Source organism: Gracilinanus agilis, chromosome 3 (genome assembly GCF_016433145.1).
Source record: "Gracilinanus agilis isolate LMUSP501 chromosome 3, AgileGrace, whole genome shotgun sequence".
Taxonomy (NCBI): domain Eukaryota; kingdom Metazoa; phylum Chordata; class Mammalia; order Didelphimorphia; family Didelphidae; genus Gracilinanus; species Gracilinanus agilis.
This window is the reverse complement of record NC_058132.1, coordinates 51,602,789-51,620,291: the sequence shown is the minus strand read 5'-3', so window position 1 is coordinate 51,620,291 and position 17,503 is coordinate 51,602,789. Positions and strand designations below refer to the sequence as shown.

At 45.0% G+C, this 17,503-nt stretch overlaps 2 protein-coding genes across 2 annotated transcripts in view; one reads left to right on the top strand and one right to left on the bottom strand.

Moving 5' to 3' along the window:
- Nucleotides 1-13,696, top strand: part of FAM131C (family with sequence similarity 131 member C) — a 105,275-nt gene extending 91,579 nt beyond the window's left edge. Inside the window, exons 4-9 of the mRNA XM_044668689.1 lie at nucleotides 1,156-1,271; nucleotides 3,893-3,928; nucleotides 4,196-4,289; nucleotides 7,145-7,327; nucleotides 8,793-8,903; nucleotides 13,162-13,696. Coding sequence (XP_044524624.1) covers nucleotides 1,156-1,271; nucleotides 3,893-3,928; nucleotides 4,196-4,289; nucleotides 7,145-7,327; nucleotides 8,793-8,903; nucleotides 13,162-13,475 — 854 coding nt within the window. The 3' untranslated portion in view covers nucleotides 13,476-13,696. The remainder of the gene's footprint in view (nucleotides 1-1,155; nucleotides 1,272-3,892; nucleotides 3,929-4,195; nucleotides 4,290-7,144; nucleotides 7,328-8,792; nucleotides 8,904-13,161) is intronic.
- A 1,697-nt stretch (nucleotides 13,697-15,393) lies between these two features.
- Nucleotides 15,394-17,503, bottom strand: part of LOC123240979 (chloride channel protein ClC-Kb-like) — an 11,326-nt gene continuing 9,216 nt past the window's right edge. The window contains exons 4-6 of the mRNA XM_044668688.1: nucleotides 17,125-17,208; nucleotides 16,067-16,153; nucleotides 15,394-15,787 (exon numbers count right to left, since the gene is read on the bottom strand). Of these exons, the coding sequence (XP_044524623.1) occupies nucleotides 15,740-15,787; nucleotides 16,067-16,153; nucleotides 17,125-17,208 (219 nt within the window). The 3' untranslated portion in view covers nucleotides 15,394-15,739. The remainder of the gene's footprint in view (nucleotides 15,788-16,066; nucleotides 16,154-17,124; nucleotides 17,209-17,503) is intronic.

Genomic DNA, 17,503 nt, shown 5'->3' with positions numbered 1-17,503 from the left:
AGTCAACAGCTCAGAGAACTGATGTGAACTTAGATTGAATGAAGAAAAGCTTAGAGTCCAGAATGGAGGAGGTCATGGTTTTGTTCTCTTCACTGGTCAGACCAGTCTGGGATACTTTGATCTGGACATAAGACTGTAGGAAGGACACTGGTAAAGCTGGAGAGCAGCAGTCCAGAGGAGGATCACTAGGGTGGTGAAGGGAAGAGAGATGATGCCAAGCCAAGACTGGTTAAAGGCACTGAGGATATTTACCCTGGAGAAGAGAACACTTACTTAGGGGGCACTTCTCTGGTCAAGGAGTTGAAATGTTGTCATGAAGAGGAAGGATGAGCTTTTTTCTCCTTGACCCCAGCTGGTAGAACTAGGAACAGTTGGGTAGATGTTGCCAACAGGCATCTCTTAGCTTGAGAAAGTAGGAATTTTTTTTCTGATTTTTAGAGATTCCCCAAGGTGGAACTGACTGGGGGCTGGGGGGGCAGCATCACATTGGAGCTCTTTAAAAAATTGATTCGATGGGATACAGCTAGGTGGCTCAGTTGGTTGAGGGTCAAGCCCATCGATGGGAAGTCCTGAATACAAATCTGGCCTCAGATACTTCCTAGCTATGTGATCCTGGGCAAGTCACTTAACTCCCGTTGTCTAGCCTTTACCAGTCTTCTCCTTTGGAATTAATATATAGTATTGATTCTAAGGCTAAAGTTAAGGGTTGTTTTTTTTAAAAAAGAGAGAGAGATTGGATAGCTACTTGTCAAGGACATTGAAGCAGGAACTCCAGTTCCTGCAGGGGGAGGGAGGAGAGCTCCATGGTGGTGGAAATCCTTGCCCAATCCAAGATTCCATGAGTCTCTCTCCTTGAGAGCCTCTCTTCTCTTTGGATGCTGCAGCAAGATCAGTCTTCCCTGAATTCCCAGGGAATCTAATGGCTCAGACCTCCTCTGAGGGAAGGGTCTAAAGTGTAAAGTCAAGCCCAGGATACTACTGAGACCAGAGCTCTGGTGGAGTCCCACCCCAGGAGCAGGAAGCCAGATGGGGAAGTCAGGTACCACCTTGGGCTGCATCTTCCACCACACACACAGACACCTCTTTCTCTGCCTATAGATGCTGCCTTACTCCGTCTCAGTCTGTTCCTTTAACTCATGCTTTTTCTCCTTCCAGAATTGTTCACAAGTGCCCACAAGGACTGCCCTCTGCCCAGGGGCATAGATTGCCCAGCCCCAGGCCTTCCCTCTGGCTGCCTTCCCCCTGATGCTCCAGACCATGTCACCAGTAAGGTAAATGACACTTCCATGTTCTTTTATCACATATCCCAATTTGCCTGTACCCCCAGACTACACCTCAACTCCATATTCCCCCTTAAGGGGGACACCATTCAATCTGTGACTGGCTCTGATTCTCTGCTAACCTTGATAATTCTGTAGTTTTAGACTTCTTACATCTATGATATTTAAGCGATGTGCTGAAATAGCCCAAGGATCTGAGTTTGAATCCTGCTTCTGCTATGGGCTTGCTTTGAGATTTCAATATCCTTATCTGTAAAATGAAGTTCCGGAAAACTTCCTGGTATGAGGAAAATACTGTAGATAATAACAGCATTATTAAGGGATGACCAACTGGGATAGATTTAGCTACTCTCAGCAATACAATGGTCCAAGACAATTCTTTTCAAAATAAAATCAATCAATTAATTAATTAAGAATATTTTCCCATGGTTTCATGATTCATGTTCTTTCTCTCCCTTCTGCCCTCCCCCCTCCCAGAGCCAGTGAGCAATTTCACTGGGTTATACATGTATTGTTTGTTCAAAACCTGTTTCCATATTATTACTATTTGTAATAGAGTGGCCATTCAAAATCAACATCACCAATCATATTCCCATCAAACCATGTGATCAAGCAAATGTTTTTCTTCTGTGTTTCTACTCCCACAGTTCTTTCTCTGGATGTGGATAGTGTTCTTTCTCATAAGTTCCTCAGAATTGTCCTGGATCATTGCATTGCTGCTAGTAGAGAAGTCCATTACATTCTATTGTATCACAGTGTATCTCTCTCTGTGTACAAAATTCTCCTGGTTCTGCTCCTTTCACTCTGCATCAATTCCTGGAGGTTCTTCCAGTTCACATGGAATTCCTCCAGTTCATTATTCCTTTTAGCACAATAGTATTCCATCACCATCAGATACCACAATTTGTTCAGCCATTCCCCAATTGATAGACAGCCCCTCATTTTCCAATTTTTTGCCACCACAATATAAATATTTTTGTACAAGCATTTTTCCTTATTATTTCTTTGGGGTACAAACCCAGCAGTGGTATTGGGTCTAGGACAATTCTAAGAGACTTATAAAAAAGAATGCTCTCCACCTCCAGAGAAAGAACTGTTGGAGTCAGAATGCAGATGAAAGCAGATGATTTTTCCTTTGTCTATTTGGGATTATGTCTTGGGGTTTGGGTTTTATAAGATTACTCACTTGCAAAAATGATCAATATGGAAATATGTTTTGCATAATAATACATGTCTAACCTAGAACGAATTACCTGCCAGCACTGGGATAGGGAAAGGAAGGAAGGGAGATAATTTGATCATATAACTTAGGAAAACTGATGTGGAAATTTGTTATTACATATAATTGGTTAAAAAAAAAGAAGATGAAGAAGAAGAAATAAAAAGATTTTTCTAAGTTCCTGGTATGACACATTGGAAAATGTGCTGGATTTGAGTCAGAAGACCTGGATTTGGATCCTTGATATGATACTTGCCTCCTGAATTCAAATCCTCCCTCAGATACTAACTAACTAGCTGTGTAATCCTGGAAAAGTCAATGAACCTCTCTTGGCCTCAGTTTGCTTATACATAAAATAGAGATAATAGCACTTACCTCACAGTAAGGGTTGTTGCTAAGATCAAAGGAGATATTCTATGTAAAGTGTTTTCCAAGCCTTAAAGCCCTGGAAAAATAATAACAGTTGATATTTCTTTATGACTGGGCAAGTCACTTAACTTCCCTCTAGCCTCAGTTTAACTAATCTGTAAGATGATGGGGTTGGATTAGATGGCTTCTGAGGTCCCTTCCAGATAGAAATATAAATATAGAATGAATTATCAATTTCCCAATTATCCAGGCTCTTGAAGCCCAGAATCCATCAATAAATACCCACGTTTGCTCCCCAGATCTGCTGAGGGACCCTGAGGCCTGATCCCTGACTGGATGAGCTGGTTACTGGGCCCTTTACTTCCTTCAGGGACCACTGAATGACCATACTTCCTTTCTGGGCATAAGTGGAATCATTAAGTCAGTCAGTCAGTCAGTCAATACACATTAATTCAGCATCTATTGTATACAAATAATGGTGCTATAAATTTTAAAATACAAAAAAAGACAAAAAAAACCAATCCCTTCCCTCAAGAAGTTCACAGTCCAATACAGGAAAGAGCATGTTAATAACTACAAGAGACAGAGAGACAGAGAGAGAATAGGAGAGAGACAGAGACAGAGACAGAGACAGAGACAGACAGAGAGACAGAGAGAGACAGAGAGACAGAGAGACAGAGACAGACAGAGACAGAGACAGACAGAGAGAGACAGAGACAGAGAGACAGAGACAGACAGAGAGAGAGAGAGAGAGAGAGAGAGAGAGAGAGAGAGAGAGAGGAGAGACAGAGACAGAGACAGAGACAGAGACAGACAGAGAGACAGAGACAGAGAGACAGAGACAGAGACAGACAGAGAGAGACAGAGAGACAGAGACAGAGAGACAGAGAAAGACAGAGAGACAGAGACAGAGACAGAGGTAGGCACTAGGAGCTTAGGGGGACCAGGAGAAAGTGGGACTTGAGTTGTTTGATTCTCTTTTGGAACCTAGATCTGCCTGAATCCTTTCTTCATCTCATTTTAGGAAAAACAAATGGATTTCTGTTGGGATCCCTGGCAGGTCAGTTGACTTGCATTGATCTCCTTCCATCAAGTCCTTGTCCTATGTCTGGCCCCTTGGCATGCTGTCACCCTTCAATGGTCCCTTTTGGGACCTGTGGGAAAATTTGGGACATAGGGAACCAGGAGGGATCTTGACCTACCAATCCTGGGATATCCCCTCATGGGCATCTCTCCCTCCATGGCCTTGGTACATTGGCATAGGAGGAGGGAAAGATGTGGTAGGACTAGGAGGCCCATTGACCCTCCTTTTCTCTTTTCCCTTCAGAAATGCTTCCGGACTCCCAATGGCTTCCTCTCTGAGTCCAAGGCTTGTTCCAGTAACTACAATGTGGCTGCCCTAGCCACCTCATCCTTGGTGGGTAAGTAAGGCTCAGAGCAGCCTTATGGCTTGAAAATTTCAGCACCTAGGACAGATATCACAAAACTGAGTTCATCCTACCAAGCGAGACAGCCACTTGCTAGATGAGCAGGGAAGCAAGTGCAGTGTGGAGCTGGGCTAGAGAGGAGTTTAGCTGGTAGACACTGCCACAGACAGGCAATTTCCTATTTTACCTAATTATTCTTTTTATGTAGTTGCTAAACTCAGTTGTTTCAATTGCCCTGGGAGAAAGCTACACTGAGTGTTAAGCTCAACTTTTTCTAGCTCCCTCTAAATTTTGGTGCCTAGACCAAAGGCCCAGTTGACCCACCCTATGGATGGCTCTGTACAGACCCTTGACTAGATCTGCTTTCCCTCCTCCTCCACCAGATACCCTACAAGATCTGGGCCAGGAAGCTGGTCCTCCAAGAATCAAGTCAACAGTAATTTATCAAATGTCTACAATGTGCCAGGCACTGTGCTAAGAGGGCAAGGGAAAAGTTCATGGTCATTTCATGCAGAAGCAAAGACAGGGAGGCAAATATGAACCACTTTGCAGCTTTTGGGTGGAAGAATAGGAGCTGGGACCAACAGGACACAGATCACATGCCTAGGAGTCATGAGAGAGTCTTCTATCTTCCCACAACATGGGCCAGGCTCATTCCTGTTGCCATCCTTTGCTCATGCCATTTTCTCTGCCTGGGATGCCTTCTTTATTACCCTTTATCTATCCAATCTTAAAGGCTCAGTTTAAGCTCTGCCTCAACTTCCTTCAAAATCAGAAATTTCTCCCTCCTCTAAAAGAGAATGTGATATGATAGAAAGGACCTTGGATGGAAGAGCTAGACTGGAATCCAAGCATGAACTCACTGCATACAACATCAGTGAGCCTCAAGCTGTAGTATCAGTAACCTTTTTTAAATTTTTATTTTTTTAAATTTTTAAATATTTTTTCATGGTTACATAATTCATCTTCTCTCCATCCCCTCTTTCCTCCCCCCACCCAGAGCCAACAAGCAATTCCACTGGGTTATACAAATGTTATCATTTGATACCTGTTTTTGTATTATTAATCTTTGTAATAATCTTTTACAACCAAAACCCCAAATCCTATACCTATGTAAACAAGTGATGTCATATGTTTTTTCTTTTGTATTTCTGCTCCCCACACAGTTCTCTCAATATGGAGAGCATTCTTTCTCATTAGCCCCTAGGGATTGTCCTGGATCATTGCATTGCTACTAATAACAAAGTCCATTACGTTTGATTGTTCTACAATGTTTCACTTTGTGTGTACAATGTTCTCCTGGTTCTGCTCATTTCCCTCTTCATCAGTTCATGGAGGTTCTTCTAGTTCATATAGAAATCTTCCAGTTCATCATTCCTTATAACACAATAGTACTCCATTACCATCATATACCACAATTTGTTCAGTCATTCCCCAATTGAGGGACACCCCTTCATTTTCCAATTTTTTGCTACCACAAAGAGTGCAGTTATGAATATTTTTGTGCAACTCTTTTTTATTATCTCTTTGGGGTACAAACCTAGTAGTGGTATGGATGGATCAAAGGACATGCATTCTTTTAAAATCCGTTAGGCATAATTCCAAATTGCCTTCTAGAGTGGTTGGATCAATTCACAACTCCACCAGCAGTGTATTAGTGTTCCAATTTTGCCACATCTCCTCCCACATTTATTATTTTCATAATAAATTCTGCTCCAGCCTTTTACCTTTTATCTGTGTGCGTCACCCTGCCTCAAATGCGTTTTTTGTAAACAACACATGGTAGGATTCTGTTTTTTAATCCACTCTGCTATCTGCTTCTGTTTTATGGGTGAATTCATCCCATTCACATTCAGAGTTATGATTACTAACTGTGTATTGCCCTCCATCTTATTTTCCCCTTTTGAATCTGATCTATTCCCTTTCACTCTGTTCCTTCTAACCAGTGTTTTGATTTTATCAGCCCCTCCACTTCCCCCTCCTTCCAGTTAACTCCCGCATCCCTTTTCTTATTCCCCTTCTACTTCTCTGTAGGGTAAGATATAATTCTATACCCCAATGAGTATATTTGTTTTTCCCTCTCTGAATCAGTTATGATGAGAGTGAGATTTAAGCACAGCTTCTCTGCTTTACTTAACCATCTTGGCTCCACCCCCAAAACTCCCTTATCAGTTGCAGTAACCTTCTACAGGGTCCATTGTCCATTGCTGGGGACAATGGAATTTCAAAGAGTAAATAAGGGAAGATGATAGTTTACAGACAAAAGAACAGATGGCCAATGAGTAAGAACCATATCGGATAAAACAAAACATTAGCCAGTGAACACCAGAACTATCGGATATTTCAAGCTATAAATCTGCAAACAGACAGGCAAGGCAGGGATAACCAGATAACAGTAGGGCCACAGTTGATGTCTCAACTTGATTTTACAGACTCTAGCTATTTATATGACCTACTCATCTTAATTAAGTAGCCGAAGAAAGTCAAACCAGAAATTTTCTTATTACACTATTTTACCTGGTCTAGTATTACACATACAACATTTTTGGCATTTTTTGATGGTGGTACAAGGAATATTGCAGTATAGAATCAAGAACTCTGGTTATGATAGTAGGAGACCTGGGTTTAAATCCTACCTCTGCTACTTACTACCTCTATATGACTTGGAACAAACCATCTCCCCTCCCTGGACCTCAGTTTCCCCTTTTGTTAAATGAGGGGCTGGGACTAGATAGCCTTTGGAATCTTTGTAATTCCACATCTGTCATCCATGATCGAATGGGTATCAATGGACATGGGTGAGTCTAGGAGTGGGGGAGACAACTGACTCAACTTTCCCACATGTCCAGGTGTGGTACAAAGCATCAAGGACCACATCACGAAGCCAACAGCCATGGCTAGGGGCCGAGTGGCCCACCTGATCGAATGGAAGGGCTGGAGTGCCCAGCAGTCGGGCTGGGACCCATCTCCAGCAGAGGAAGAACATTACAGCTACCTCCCTGATGAGCTGAGGGAGGCCCGATTTGCTGCAGGTCAGTGGAAGCAGGGGGAGGGGGCTGAAGCCAAAGGGCAAAGGACTTGAGTGAAGCCTGAGCTGACATAGCTGTTGTTCAGTTTTTTTTCAGTTCTATCTGATTCTTTGTAACCCTATTTGGGATTTTCTTGGCAGAGATACTAGAGTAGTTTGCCATTTACTTCAACTCATTTTATAGATGAGGAAACTAAAACCAACAGGGTTAAGTGACTTGTCCAGGGTCACACAGATAGGAAGTATGTGAGGCCAGATTTGAATTTAGGAAGGTGAGCTTTCCTGTGTATAGGCCTGGCACTCCATGCACTATCTAACTGCCCTGAGATATGGTACTTCTTCCTGAAGGGGGGACTGGAATAGAAGAAGCACTGGACAAGATCAAATGACCTGGATTCAAATCCTGACTCCCTCATCTGCTTTGATCTTGACACTTCACCTTCATCAGCCTTGGTTTCCTCATCTACCAAATGAGAATAATTATAACCAAGCTATTGATCTTACAGGATTGTTGGGAAGCAAATGCTTTGAAAACTTCACAATAGGGCAGCTGGGTAGCTCAGTAGATTGAGAGTCAGGCCTAGAGACGGGAGGTTCTAGGTTCAAATCCGACCTCAGACACTTGCCAGTTGTGTGACCTTGGGCAAGTCACTTGACCCCCATTGCCCATCCTTACCACTCTTCCACCTAGGAGCCAATACACAGAAGTTAAGGGTTAAAAAAAACTTCACAACACTATAGAAATGTCAGTGACTATTATTTGGTGGGTACTAAGTCATTGGATAGACATCAGATCATTTGGTGTGTGGTAAGTTTTTGTATGGGTATAGGATGAAAAGTAAGATGAAAAGTAGACCATCAGATGCACATAGAATGTTTGGGTGAGTGAGTACTAGTTCACTGAATGAGCATAATATCATTAGGTAGGCATTGGACAACTATAAGGACACAAGATCATCACGTAGGCATAGGGTTGTTAGGTGGGCACTGGACCATGAGTATGGTTGGAATAGGAATTTTCTGCATTACTAAATCATTAAATCAGAGTAAGATCACTGGATGGCCGTAGGGTGGTTAGGTGGGCATTGCACCATGGGTGTAATTTCAATAGGATTTTTGCTGGGTACTAGATCGTTGAATCAGAATAAGATCACCGGGTAGGCATAGTGTGGTTAGGAGGGCATTGGACCATTGAGTATGGTTGGAGTAGAATTTTTGCTGGGCACTGGATCATTGAATAAGAATAAGATCATTGGGTGGGCATTGGATCATGGGGTAGATATAGGATTGCTAGGTGGGCATTGGACCATTGAGTGGGCTTATGGTCATTTGGACATGTATGGGAAAGAATCTAGGGAGATGGCTGTCTACCATTTTCCCTCCATTGAACCTCCCCACTGCAGGCACCAGGGGAACCTAGGACAGCATCTACTGCCACCTCCAGTTCTGGTCTCTCTTTCTCAATACAGGGGTTGCTGAACAGTTTGCCATCACAGAAGCCACATTGAGTGCCTGGTCCTCAATAGAAGATGAAGAGATGTGCCAGGGAGAGAGTTCCCAAGATGTCATCCCACTGCAGGGTATGTTCCCCTGGGTGGGGGAGAGGGAACTGAAGAAGAGAAGAAGATGGATGGTTAATTTAATTTAATTTAATTCAAAAAGGATTTATTAAGACAAAAATGAGAGCCTCTGCCCTCAGAGAGCTCACATTCTACTGGAGGACGGCGGGGGGTGGGGGGGAGGGTTATATGTACATAGACAAGTAAATATAAAATACATAATGGGTGGTATGGAATAATTTTTTAACCCTTATCTTTCCTCTAAGAATCAATACTATATATTGGTTCTAAAATAGAAGAGTGGAAAGAGCTAGGCAATCGGGATTCAGTGACTTGCCTAGGGTCACGCAACTAAAAAGTATCTGAAGACAAATTTGAACCCAGTACCTCCCATCTCCAAGACTGGATATCACTGAGCCACCTAGCTGCCCCTGTGGAATCATTTTGTGATGCAGAGATCATAGTTATAGAGATCAGAACAGTAGGTGGCTTTTGAACTGCCCCCAGCCTGGGATACAGCCTGTGCAAATATTTAGGAGATGGCAATGGCACACCTTGCTGCTGACACACCTTGCCCACACTCTGTGTGCATGCTTATTTGCATGAGGATAATTTGGTCAGTTTGGATGGAATGGAGGGAGCATGCCAGGAAACAATTGGTGTGGACAGCCTGGAAAGGGAAGTTAGAGCCAAATTGTGAAGGGCATTAAATGCCCAGCAGTCAGAGGAGTTAATATTTTTCACCTGGATGGAATACAGGGCCATTGAAGCTTCTTGAGGCCATATAACCTGGTGAAAGGAGCATTGGCCTTGGAGTCAGACAGGTCTGGGTTCAAATCCTGCTCTAGGCACTCACTATCTTTGTCTGAGACTCAGTTTTCTCATCTGTAAAATGAGAATAATTATGACTCCTATTAACAAATAACAGGGGTTCAAATCTGGCCTCAGACACTTCTAGCTATGTGACCCTGGGCAAGTCACTTAACCCCCATTGCCTAGCCCTTACCACTCTTTTGCCTTGGAGCCAATACATAGTATTGACTCCAAGACAGAAGGTAAGGGTTTTAAAAAAATAAATAAATAGTGATGAGGTTCTGTTAGGATCCAGTGAAATACTATGTAAAGTACATCACCAGCCTTAAAGCATTAGAAAAATACTAGCTATTAGGAGGAATCATGGGGCTATGGATCATGGATTTGAAGTCAGTGGATCTGGGTTTAATTCCTAGCTCTACTACCTGTGCAAGCTTGGCCAAATCATTTCCCCTCCTTGGACATCAGTTTCCTTATGTGTAAAATGAGGGGATTAGCCTAGCCCTTCCTTTGTCAGTGACTCAGTTTCCTCACCTGTGAAATGGGAACAATAATCCTTGACCCAAGGATTTAACAGAAGTTTCCTCAGAAGACCAATTAAGTGGACAGACTATTGCACTTGGAGTTAGGAAGTCTCAAATTCAAACAATTCCTCAGACACTTACTCTATGTCCCTGAGCAAGTCACTTAACTTCTGTTTGCTTATTTCCTCATCTATAAAATGGGGGTGATGATAGTCCATCCCTCACAGGGATGTTTTGAAAATCTAACATACATGAAGTGGTTTACAAACCTTAAAACAGTATATAAATATGATGATAATTATAATTAGCAATAATAATAAAACAGGTGATAGTAAATGTGGGAAAAGCATCAAACACTCAGTGAATGCCCAGGCATCTCATTCTACATGAAGGCTTGGAAGGTTTGTCAGAGCCTACATCCTGCTTTTTACCCAGACAGATTGTCGCAGCCCCTTCCCCCCAAGCCCCATGCCCTGATAGACAATCTTTGTGAGTCTAAAAAAACCCCATCCCCCTACCAGGGCCAGCCCTCTGGTGACCAGCATCTCTGGGCTGAATGGACTCTCCCACGTTTGACATAGTGCCAGCTTGCTAAACCCTGCCAAGTCCCACACTCCACCGGCACAGCCTTGGAGAGCCCAGGGTCACCTCTATGCCACCCTGAGGCATCAGAGGGAGGATGATGAGATTGTTGACAAGGATTTCGTCTTTAACTCTGACCGTGTGTCCTCCAGCCTAGTTGTCTGTGGATCTTCTCAATAGAAGGCCCCCTTTAGGAATGGACCAGGGAGGTAGTAGAGGAAAGCTGCCAAGAGGGACAAGGACAAGAGCAGCCTCAGGGCTTCTCCCTTTCATCCAGGTGCCTGTCACCAGGCAACATGGGGCCAGAAATTGCTGTGAGCCATGAGCAAAGACCCTCTAGGGTTGGAGGACCAGGGCTCGTTGGGATCAGGGTTGAAAAGAGAAGAGGAGGGACCCTAAGTAAAGAGAGGGAGGGTGGGAGCATGGGAACATGTCCTAGAAAATATACTTTAGTACCTTCAGAATTTCTATTGACCCAGAATTACCCATCATCCCACTGCCCCTCCAGGTCCCTGGTAGCAAGCAAAGCTGGGTTAGTAATAGAATCTAGCCTCAGTCTACCTATACATGGTGTGCTCTTTCATACACTTATCAGTCCAACCAAACTGGCCTCATATAGGGCCAGGGGTATTGTGAGGCTCAAAGGAGATCATGAATGTCAAATACTTTCTAAACCATAACATGCTCATTTATTAGTAGTATTATTATACTCTCAGCTTAGTATTATATTACCAGCTAGATGGGGCTCAGTGAATAGAATGCTGGACCTTGAGTCAGGAAAACCCAAGTTCAAGTTTGACCTCAACCAAATTAGCTGAGTGATCTTGGACAAGTCACCTTTAATAACTTCTGTCTGCCTCAGTTTTCTCAATTGTAAAATGGAAATATCACCTACCTCTCAGATTTGTCGTGAGGATCAAATGAGATAATATTTGTAAAGTGTTTAGCACAGAGCTTAGCACATAATAGGTGTTACATAATTGCTTATAATCTTCCTCTTCCTCTTCTTCTTCCTCTTCTCCTCCTCCTTCTTCACATACACCAGGCTTCCAACCTGGAGATGACTCATTTCCCTAAGCCTCCTTTGGCACTCCTGCTGAGCTCAAGCAAGAGTTCTAGAGTGATACAGGAGTATAATGTTTAACAACCAGGCTAGAGGGACGGAGAAGATGGAGAAGCCCAAACCCTTTTAAGGTTACTCTGTGTTATTGGCACCTTCTCCATCACTTTCATAAGTCTGGAAATCACAAAACAAGAAGTCACCTGATTCAGAGGGTTTCTGGGGTGTAAATGAAAATTTCACGAGTTAGAGCTCGCTTCTGCCCTGGGATGTTCCAAAGTCTCAGCTCAGTTTCCCTGTGTAATGCTGCCTTCTGAATCATAAAAGGAGGATTCAGTTTGGATTAGGTGAGTCCAGTTTTCCTGGGTTATGAAGCTTAGGATGGTTTTTTTTCCTTTTTAACTGTGTGTTGGTTCCAAGGCAGAAGAGCAGTAAGAGCTAGGCAATGGGAGTTAAGTGACTTGTCCAGGGTCACACAGCTAGGAAGTGTCTGAGGCCAGATTTGAACCCAGGACCTCCCATCTCCAAACCTGGCTCTCAATCCTCTAAACCATATTGCTACCCCCTGAAGCTTAGGAAGTGAATGATGAAGGTAATAACTCAGTGTTAGAGAAAGGATTCCACTCCCTCCCTAACCCTGGACAAGAAGATGTTTGCTAGAGTAATAACATCCCTCCATGTGCCCCTGGTCTGCTGGCCTGGGGTACCACTGCTGGAGCTGGGCACCCACACTCTACCTCTGCCACAGCCTCCGAAGATGAGAGATTTCCCTGGATCATCCTTGATATGTGTGTGGTGTATCTACTTCCCTACTGACTCTCCCCACATCTGTTCTCTCCTCACATCACTCACTTCAGACCCTCAGCATGTCTTCAGGAGGAGGCTCTGGGCTACCAGCCTCAAGGAGGAAATCAAACACAAGACAGCCCCTGCTCTCCAGGAGCTTCTAATGCCCCCAGGTGGATAAAATACAAGGCTAATTAAGTAGACTAAAATGTAAACTGAGGCAGGTGAGAGCACGTACATCTGAGAGGCTGAAGGATGGCTTCACAGAGGAGTGGTACCCAAGACCAGTCTTGAAGGAGGACAAAGATTCTAAATGGTGCTGATTAGAGGGAGCAAATTCTGAGGAAGCAGATGTATGAGGAAAGGGGGGCAATAAATAGCAGAATACTGGTTTGAGGAGACTGGAGGAAAGGGAGGGGATCCCAGCTGAGAAATAGGGAGGCTGTGATGGGAAAGGGGGAGCAAGGTCAGGAAGGCGAGCCCCAATGCTAATCTTCCTCTCTTTGGCTTCTAGACCTTGGGAGCATCTACCTGCAGGACAGCCTCCTGAGTGGGCCCTTGCTGGACAGCAGCCTCCAGGCCTTCTCCTCCTCTCTCTCTTCATCCTTCCCTGCTCCTGGCCTTCCTGCTGAGAACTGGGACTCACCTGAAGAGCCATCCACAGTGGGGCCATGGCCTTCCAGCCCTCAAAAGCAGCAGCTGCTGCTACAAGTGGAAGAAGAAGCTGTTGAAGATCAAACCCAAGCAGAGCCCGAGACCCAGCTCCACAGTTCTCTGCGCTATGTGGACAGCAGCTCCCTGTCAGAGGATGAGGTCTTCTATAACTGAGGCTGGGCCCTAGGCTGGCACTGGGATGGCCCAGAGAAGGACACCAGAGGAAGGAAGGAGGATGAGGGGCCCCTCCTTTCTTCACTGACCCCATTGACTTCCCTGCCCTGATGCTCATACCATACCGAGGGGTGCCACTAGGGGTCTGCTTGCCCCTATCAGCTATGGCTTGGGACCCATGGTGCATCAGAGTTCCCAATGTCTAGAGTTGAGGGCTGTAGTGCTGGACCCATGACTCTCTTTGGGTCCTTTGACATCTTGATGAGATGAGCAAGTTAGGCAGTGGGTAGGCATGGGGCCATGGTGGAGTCATGAAGGAAGACTCCTTAGGAAACCAATTGGTGCCTCAGTTTATCCCCCTGTTCAATGGGAGCCATATCCCCCTGCCCCTTCCCTTTCCCTTTCACTCTGGAGGGTAAGACTGGACAGAAGCTGGCTCAGGGGTCTCTTCTATGCCCCTCCTTCCCACTGCCTCTGACCTTTCTTAGCCTCTTCTTAGGGCCCAGCAGGATACTGAGCTCTGTGACATAAAGTGTTGCACCTGAGAAGTCCACCATGGAGGCATGGAGGGCACTAGAAGATAGCAAGTGATTGAATGGGTCCTAACCCCTGGATTTCACTCTCAGTCTCCCCCCACACCTCACACTTCTATCTGGGGTAAGCTGTCTAACCCCTCCGTCCCTCAATGCTTCTTCCTGCCCACTTCCACCTGCCCTCCGGCAACAAGGTGGGGAACCCCTCCCCTGGCAGCTAAAGGCCCCCTCTTGTCACTGTGACTCTCTGTCCATCCTCACACCATATCACTTCCTGGACACCCCAGGAATTGGCTCCCGAGTTGCTGGAGAACTTTTCCTGACGTCTCCCAACAGAGCCCCCTTGGTGAACAGTCTTCCTCTCTCTCTAATCTATCCCTCCCTTCTCCTTCCCGCCATGTTCTTGAAGATATTAAAGTGGTGGATTTGTCCTGTAGCTAGCCAGCTTGATCTCCTGGAGGTGGGGACCAGTGGGGATAATTCTTGGGTCCCTGACTTAAGAGAACCTCCCTGCAGACATTGCAGGCACAAAGTCTGGAAGCCAGTCTTGGCCAGAGCTGTAGCTTGCTAGGATAACTGACCAACTGAGGCTTTATTTCCTTGTATATGGACACCACCTTTTTAGCCCCATTTTAGTGTTGCCAGGTGGGACCAGCAGCAGGATAAAGAGCAAAGATTTGCTAATACCTGAGGACAACCTTATGCTGAGAAAAAAGATAATGTTCCATCTGCCAAGGCCAGAAATCTGTAGTGCTGAAATGAAGGAAGCTGGACACCCAGAATTTCAGCTTTATTTTCCTTAGCCACAGAACTTGGGGGAGGGGAAAGGGCAGACTGGGGTATATTATCATATAAGATATTTGGATGTATGAGGGATGGGGAAAGACTTTTTTTAACCCTTGCCTTCCACCTTAGAATCAATACTATGGATTGGTCCCAAGGCAGAAGAATGGTAATGGCTAGGCAATGGGGGTTAAGTGACTTACCAAAGGTCACACAGCTAGGAAGTGTCTGAGGCTAGATTTGAACCCAAGACCTCGTATCTCCAGGCCTGGCTCTCAATCTACTGAGCCACTTAGCTGACCCCTAGGACTTGTCTTTTTTTAAAAGGTAGGTAAGGAAGCACAGTGCCAAAAAAAAGTATACAATGAACAGAGGATCTGGGTTCAGGCTCCAAGTATCCTGGAGTCCTCTCTCTAGAACCATATTGGCAAACCTATGGCACATGTGCCAGAGGGGGCTGCTCCCCTCTTCCTCTCCACATGTACCTGAGGACCTTTCTCTTATCACTGCCCTCTGCCCAGTAGCCCAGTGGGAACACTTGGGCTCTGCTACCTCCCACCTTGCATGACTGTGATCAAATCACTTAATCTCAGTTTCACAAATTCGCAAAATGAGGGTGTTTTATTTAATTCACCAAGAATTTATTAGGCATGTACAAGGCACAGTGCTAGAAACAGGGACTCTACAAAAAAAAGAGAAAATTATTCTACCCTCAAGGAACTTACAACCTACTGAATTGGGTAAGATCACCTCTGTGGATTTTAGCAATTTTAGATCCTAGTAGAGACAGGAGTAGGCTAGGGATGGAGCTTGTGTCAGGGAACTGAGGGTGTGTGAGCCTTTGGGAACAACATAGGAAGTGGCAGTAGAAGCAATAGCCTGGTTCTTTGATTAAGCCAACAGTATGAGGCTGGTGGATTCCACACCTTTCTCCTCCACCACATCACCTTATTTAGGAGCTGGGGGGTTCGCCAGCTCAGCAATGGCCTTCTTCAGCTAGAGGAGAAGAGAAGATTGGTATGTGTTGTTTGGGGATGGAGGGACATTACCCAAAGACCAAATAATGGTGCCTCTCTATCCCCAACTTCTTTTTTCTCTTAACCTGGACTGGGACCTAGAACCAAATTTTAGAATCAAATTCCTCCTGGGAACCCCTGAGACCCGAGTTGCCCCTTGGATAAGAAGTTGGCCTAGAGACTCACTGACTGACCCACTCTAGTTCCTTCAAATCACTGTCCACTTCTGTCTAGTTCCTCCCTTCCCCTTCCCTAGTACCTCCACCCAGGAGATGAAACCCACAACTCGACCCATTGATGTCACCAAAATCCTCTCCATTTTCAAGATTTCAAAAAGGTGGTGGACCTGGGGAAAGAGAGATAAGTTCAATATTACAAAGGGTGGGAAATGGCAGGGATCCTGGAAGGATGAGTCTAGCAAAGCCCCATGGGAAAGCTGAAAAACTTTAAGAGAAAGGATGCTTAGGGCCCCTTGAACAAGCCTCTCATTCATACTGTTCCTCTCTATTTCCCCAGCTTGAAGAGTTGAGGGTAGGGGTGAAGGAATGAGCACATTGCCCTGTAATTCCCAAACTGGCCACCTGAGGTCAACCTGCTCCCACATAAGAACCTTCACAGATGTAGGCTATTGGGAGGATGAGAATTGGACCCAGGGTGTCAGGGTGTAGAGGGAGAAGGAACCTTAGAAGAATGTCTAGCCCAACCTGCCCCTCAATTTTACAGAGGTGGAAAGAGATCCAGAAAGCTGAGATGACTTGCCCAAAGTCTGAAGTGTACAGACTTGAGGAGGTCCTTACTTCTGACCTAGGACAGGTCCTTGACTCAATGCCAGCAAGCATTTATTACCTACTGTGTGCCAAGTGCCATGCCAAGCACCATGGGTACAAAGAAAGGGAAACACTTTCTCTACCCTGAAGGAGCTCACTCTCTAATGGGGGAAATATGTAAATAATTATGCATCTATAAGATAGTAGAGGGTAGATAACAATCCATCCAGGGGAGATGGAGATGGAGGTGCCTACTATATGCCAGGTACTATGCTAGATGCTTTACAGTTGTCTTATATATGGTCTTTACAAGAATTCATGGAGGTAGGTACTTTTATCCCCAATTTACAGCTGAAGAAATTGAGGCAAACAGGGTTAAATGACTTGCCCAGGGCCACACAGCTAGGAAGAGACTGCACCTGAATCCAGGTTCTCTTGAGCCTCTAGAGTAGATGCACACACCTTCATTTCATTCTGACCCTCATCAGAAAGCACCCTCCTCCTATCGCACTGCTCTCTTGGTCCCACTAGTATATGCCCAGTTACTTACCTGGTGTAGGGAGGTCTGGGGTGACAGTTGGAGGGTCACAGGCTCCACAGGGCAGCCCCCAGCCAGGACCTCATGGAGATGCCACTGGCAGGGTGGGGAAATGGGCAATGAGGGAGCAGCAACCAAAATGCCCTACTCACCCCACCTGCAAACAGACTAAACTAGGTAGAAAGGACATTATAGAGTTTCCTCCCTCCCTTCTTTCTTTCCTTCCTCCCTTCTTTCCTTTCTTCCTTCCTTTCCTCCCTCCTTCAACCTTCCTTCCCTTCATCCTTCCTTCTTTTTTTCCCTTGTCTTTCTCTTCCTTCTTTCTTCCCTCCTTCTTTCCTTCCCTTTCTCTCCCCTCTCTCTTTCTCTTTCTTTCTGTCTGTCTTTCTTT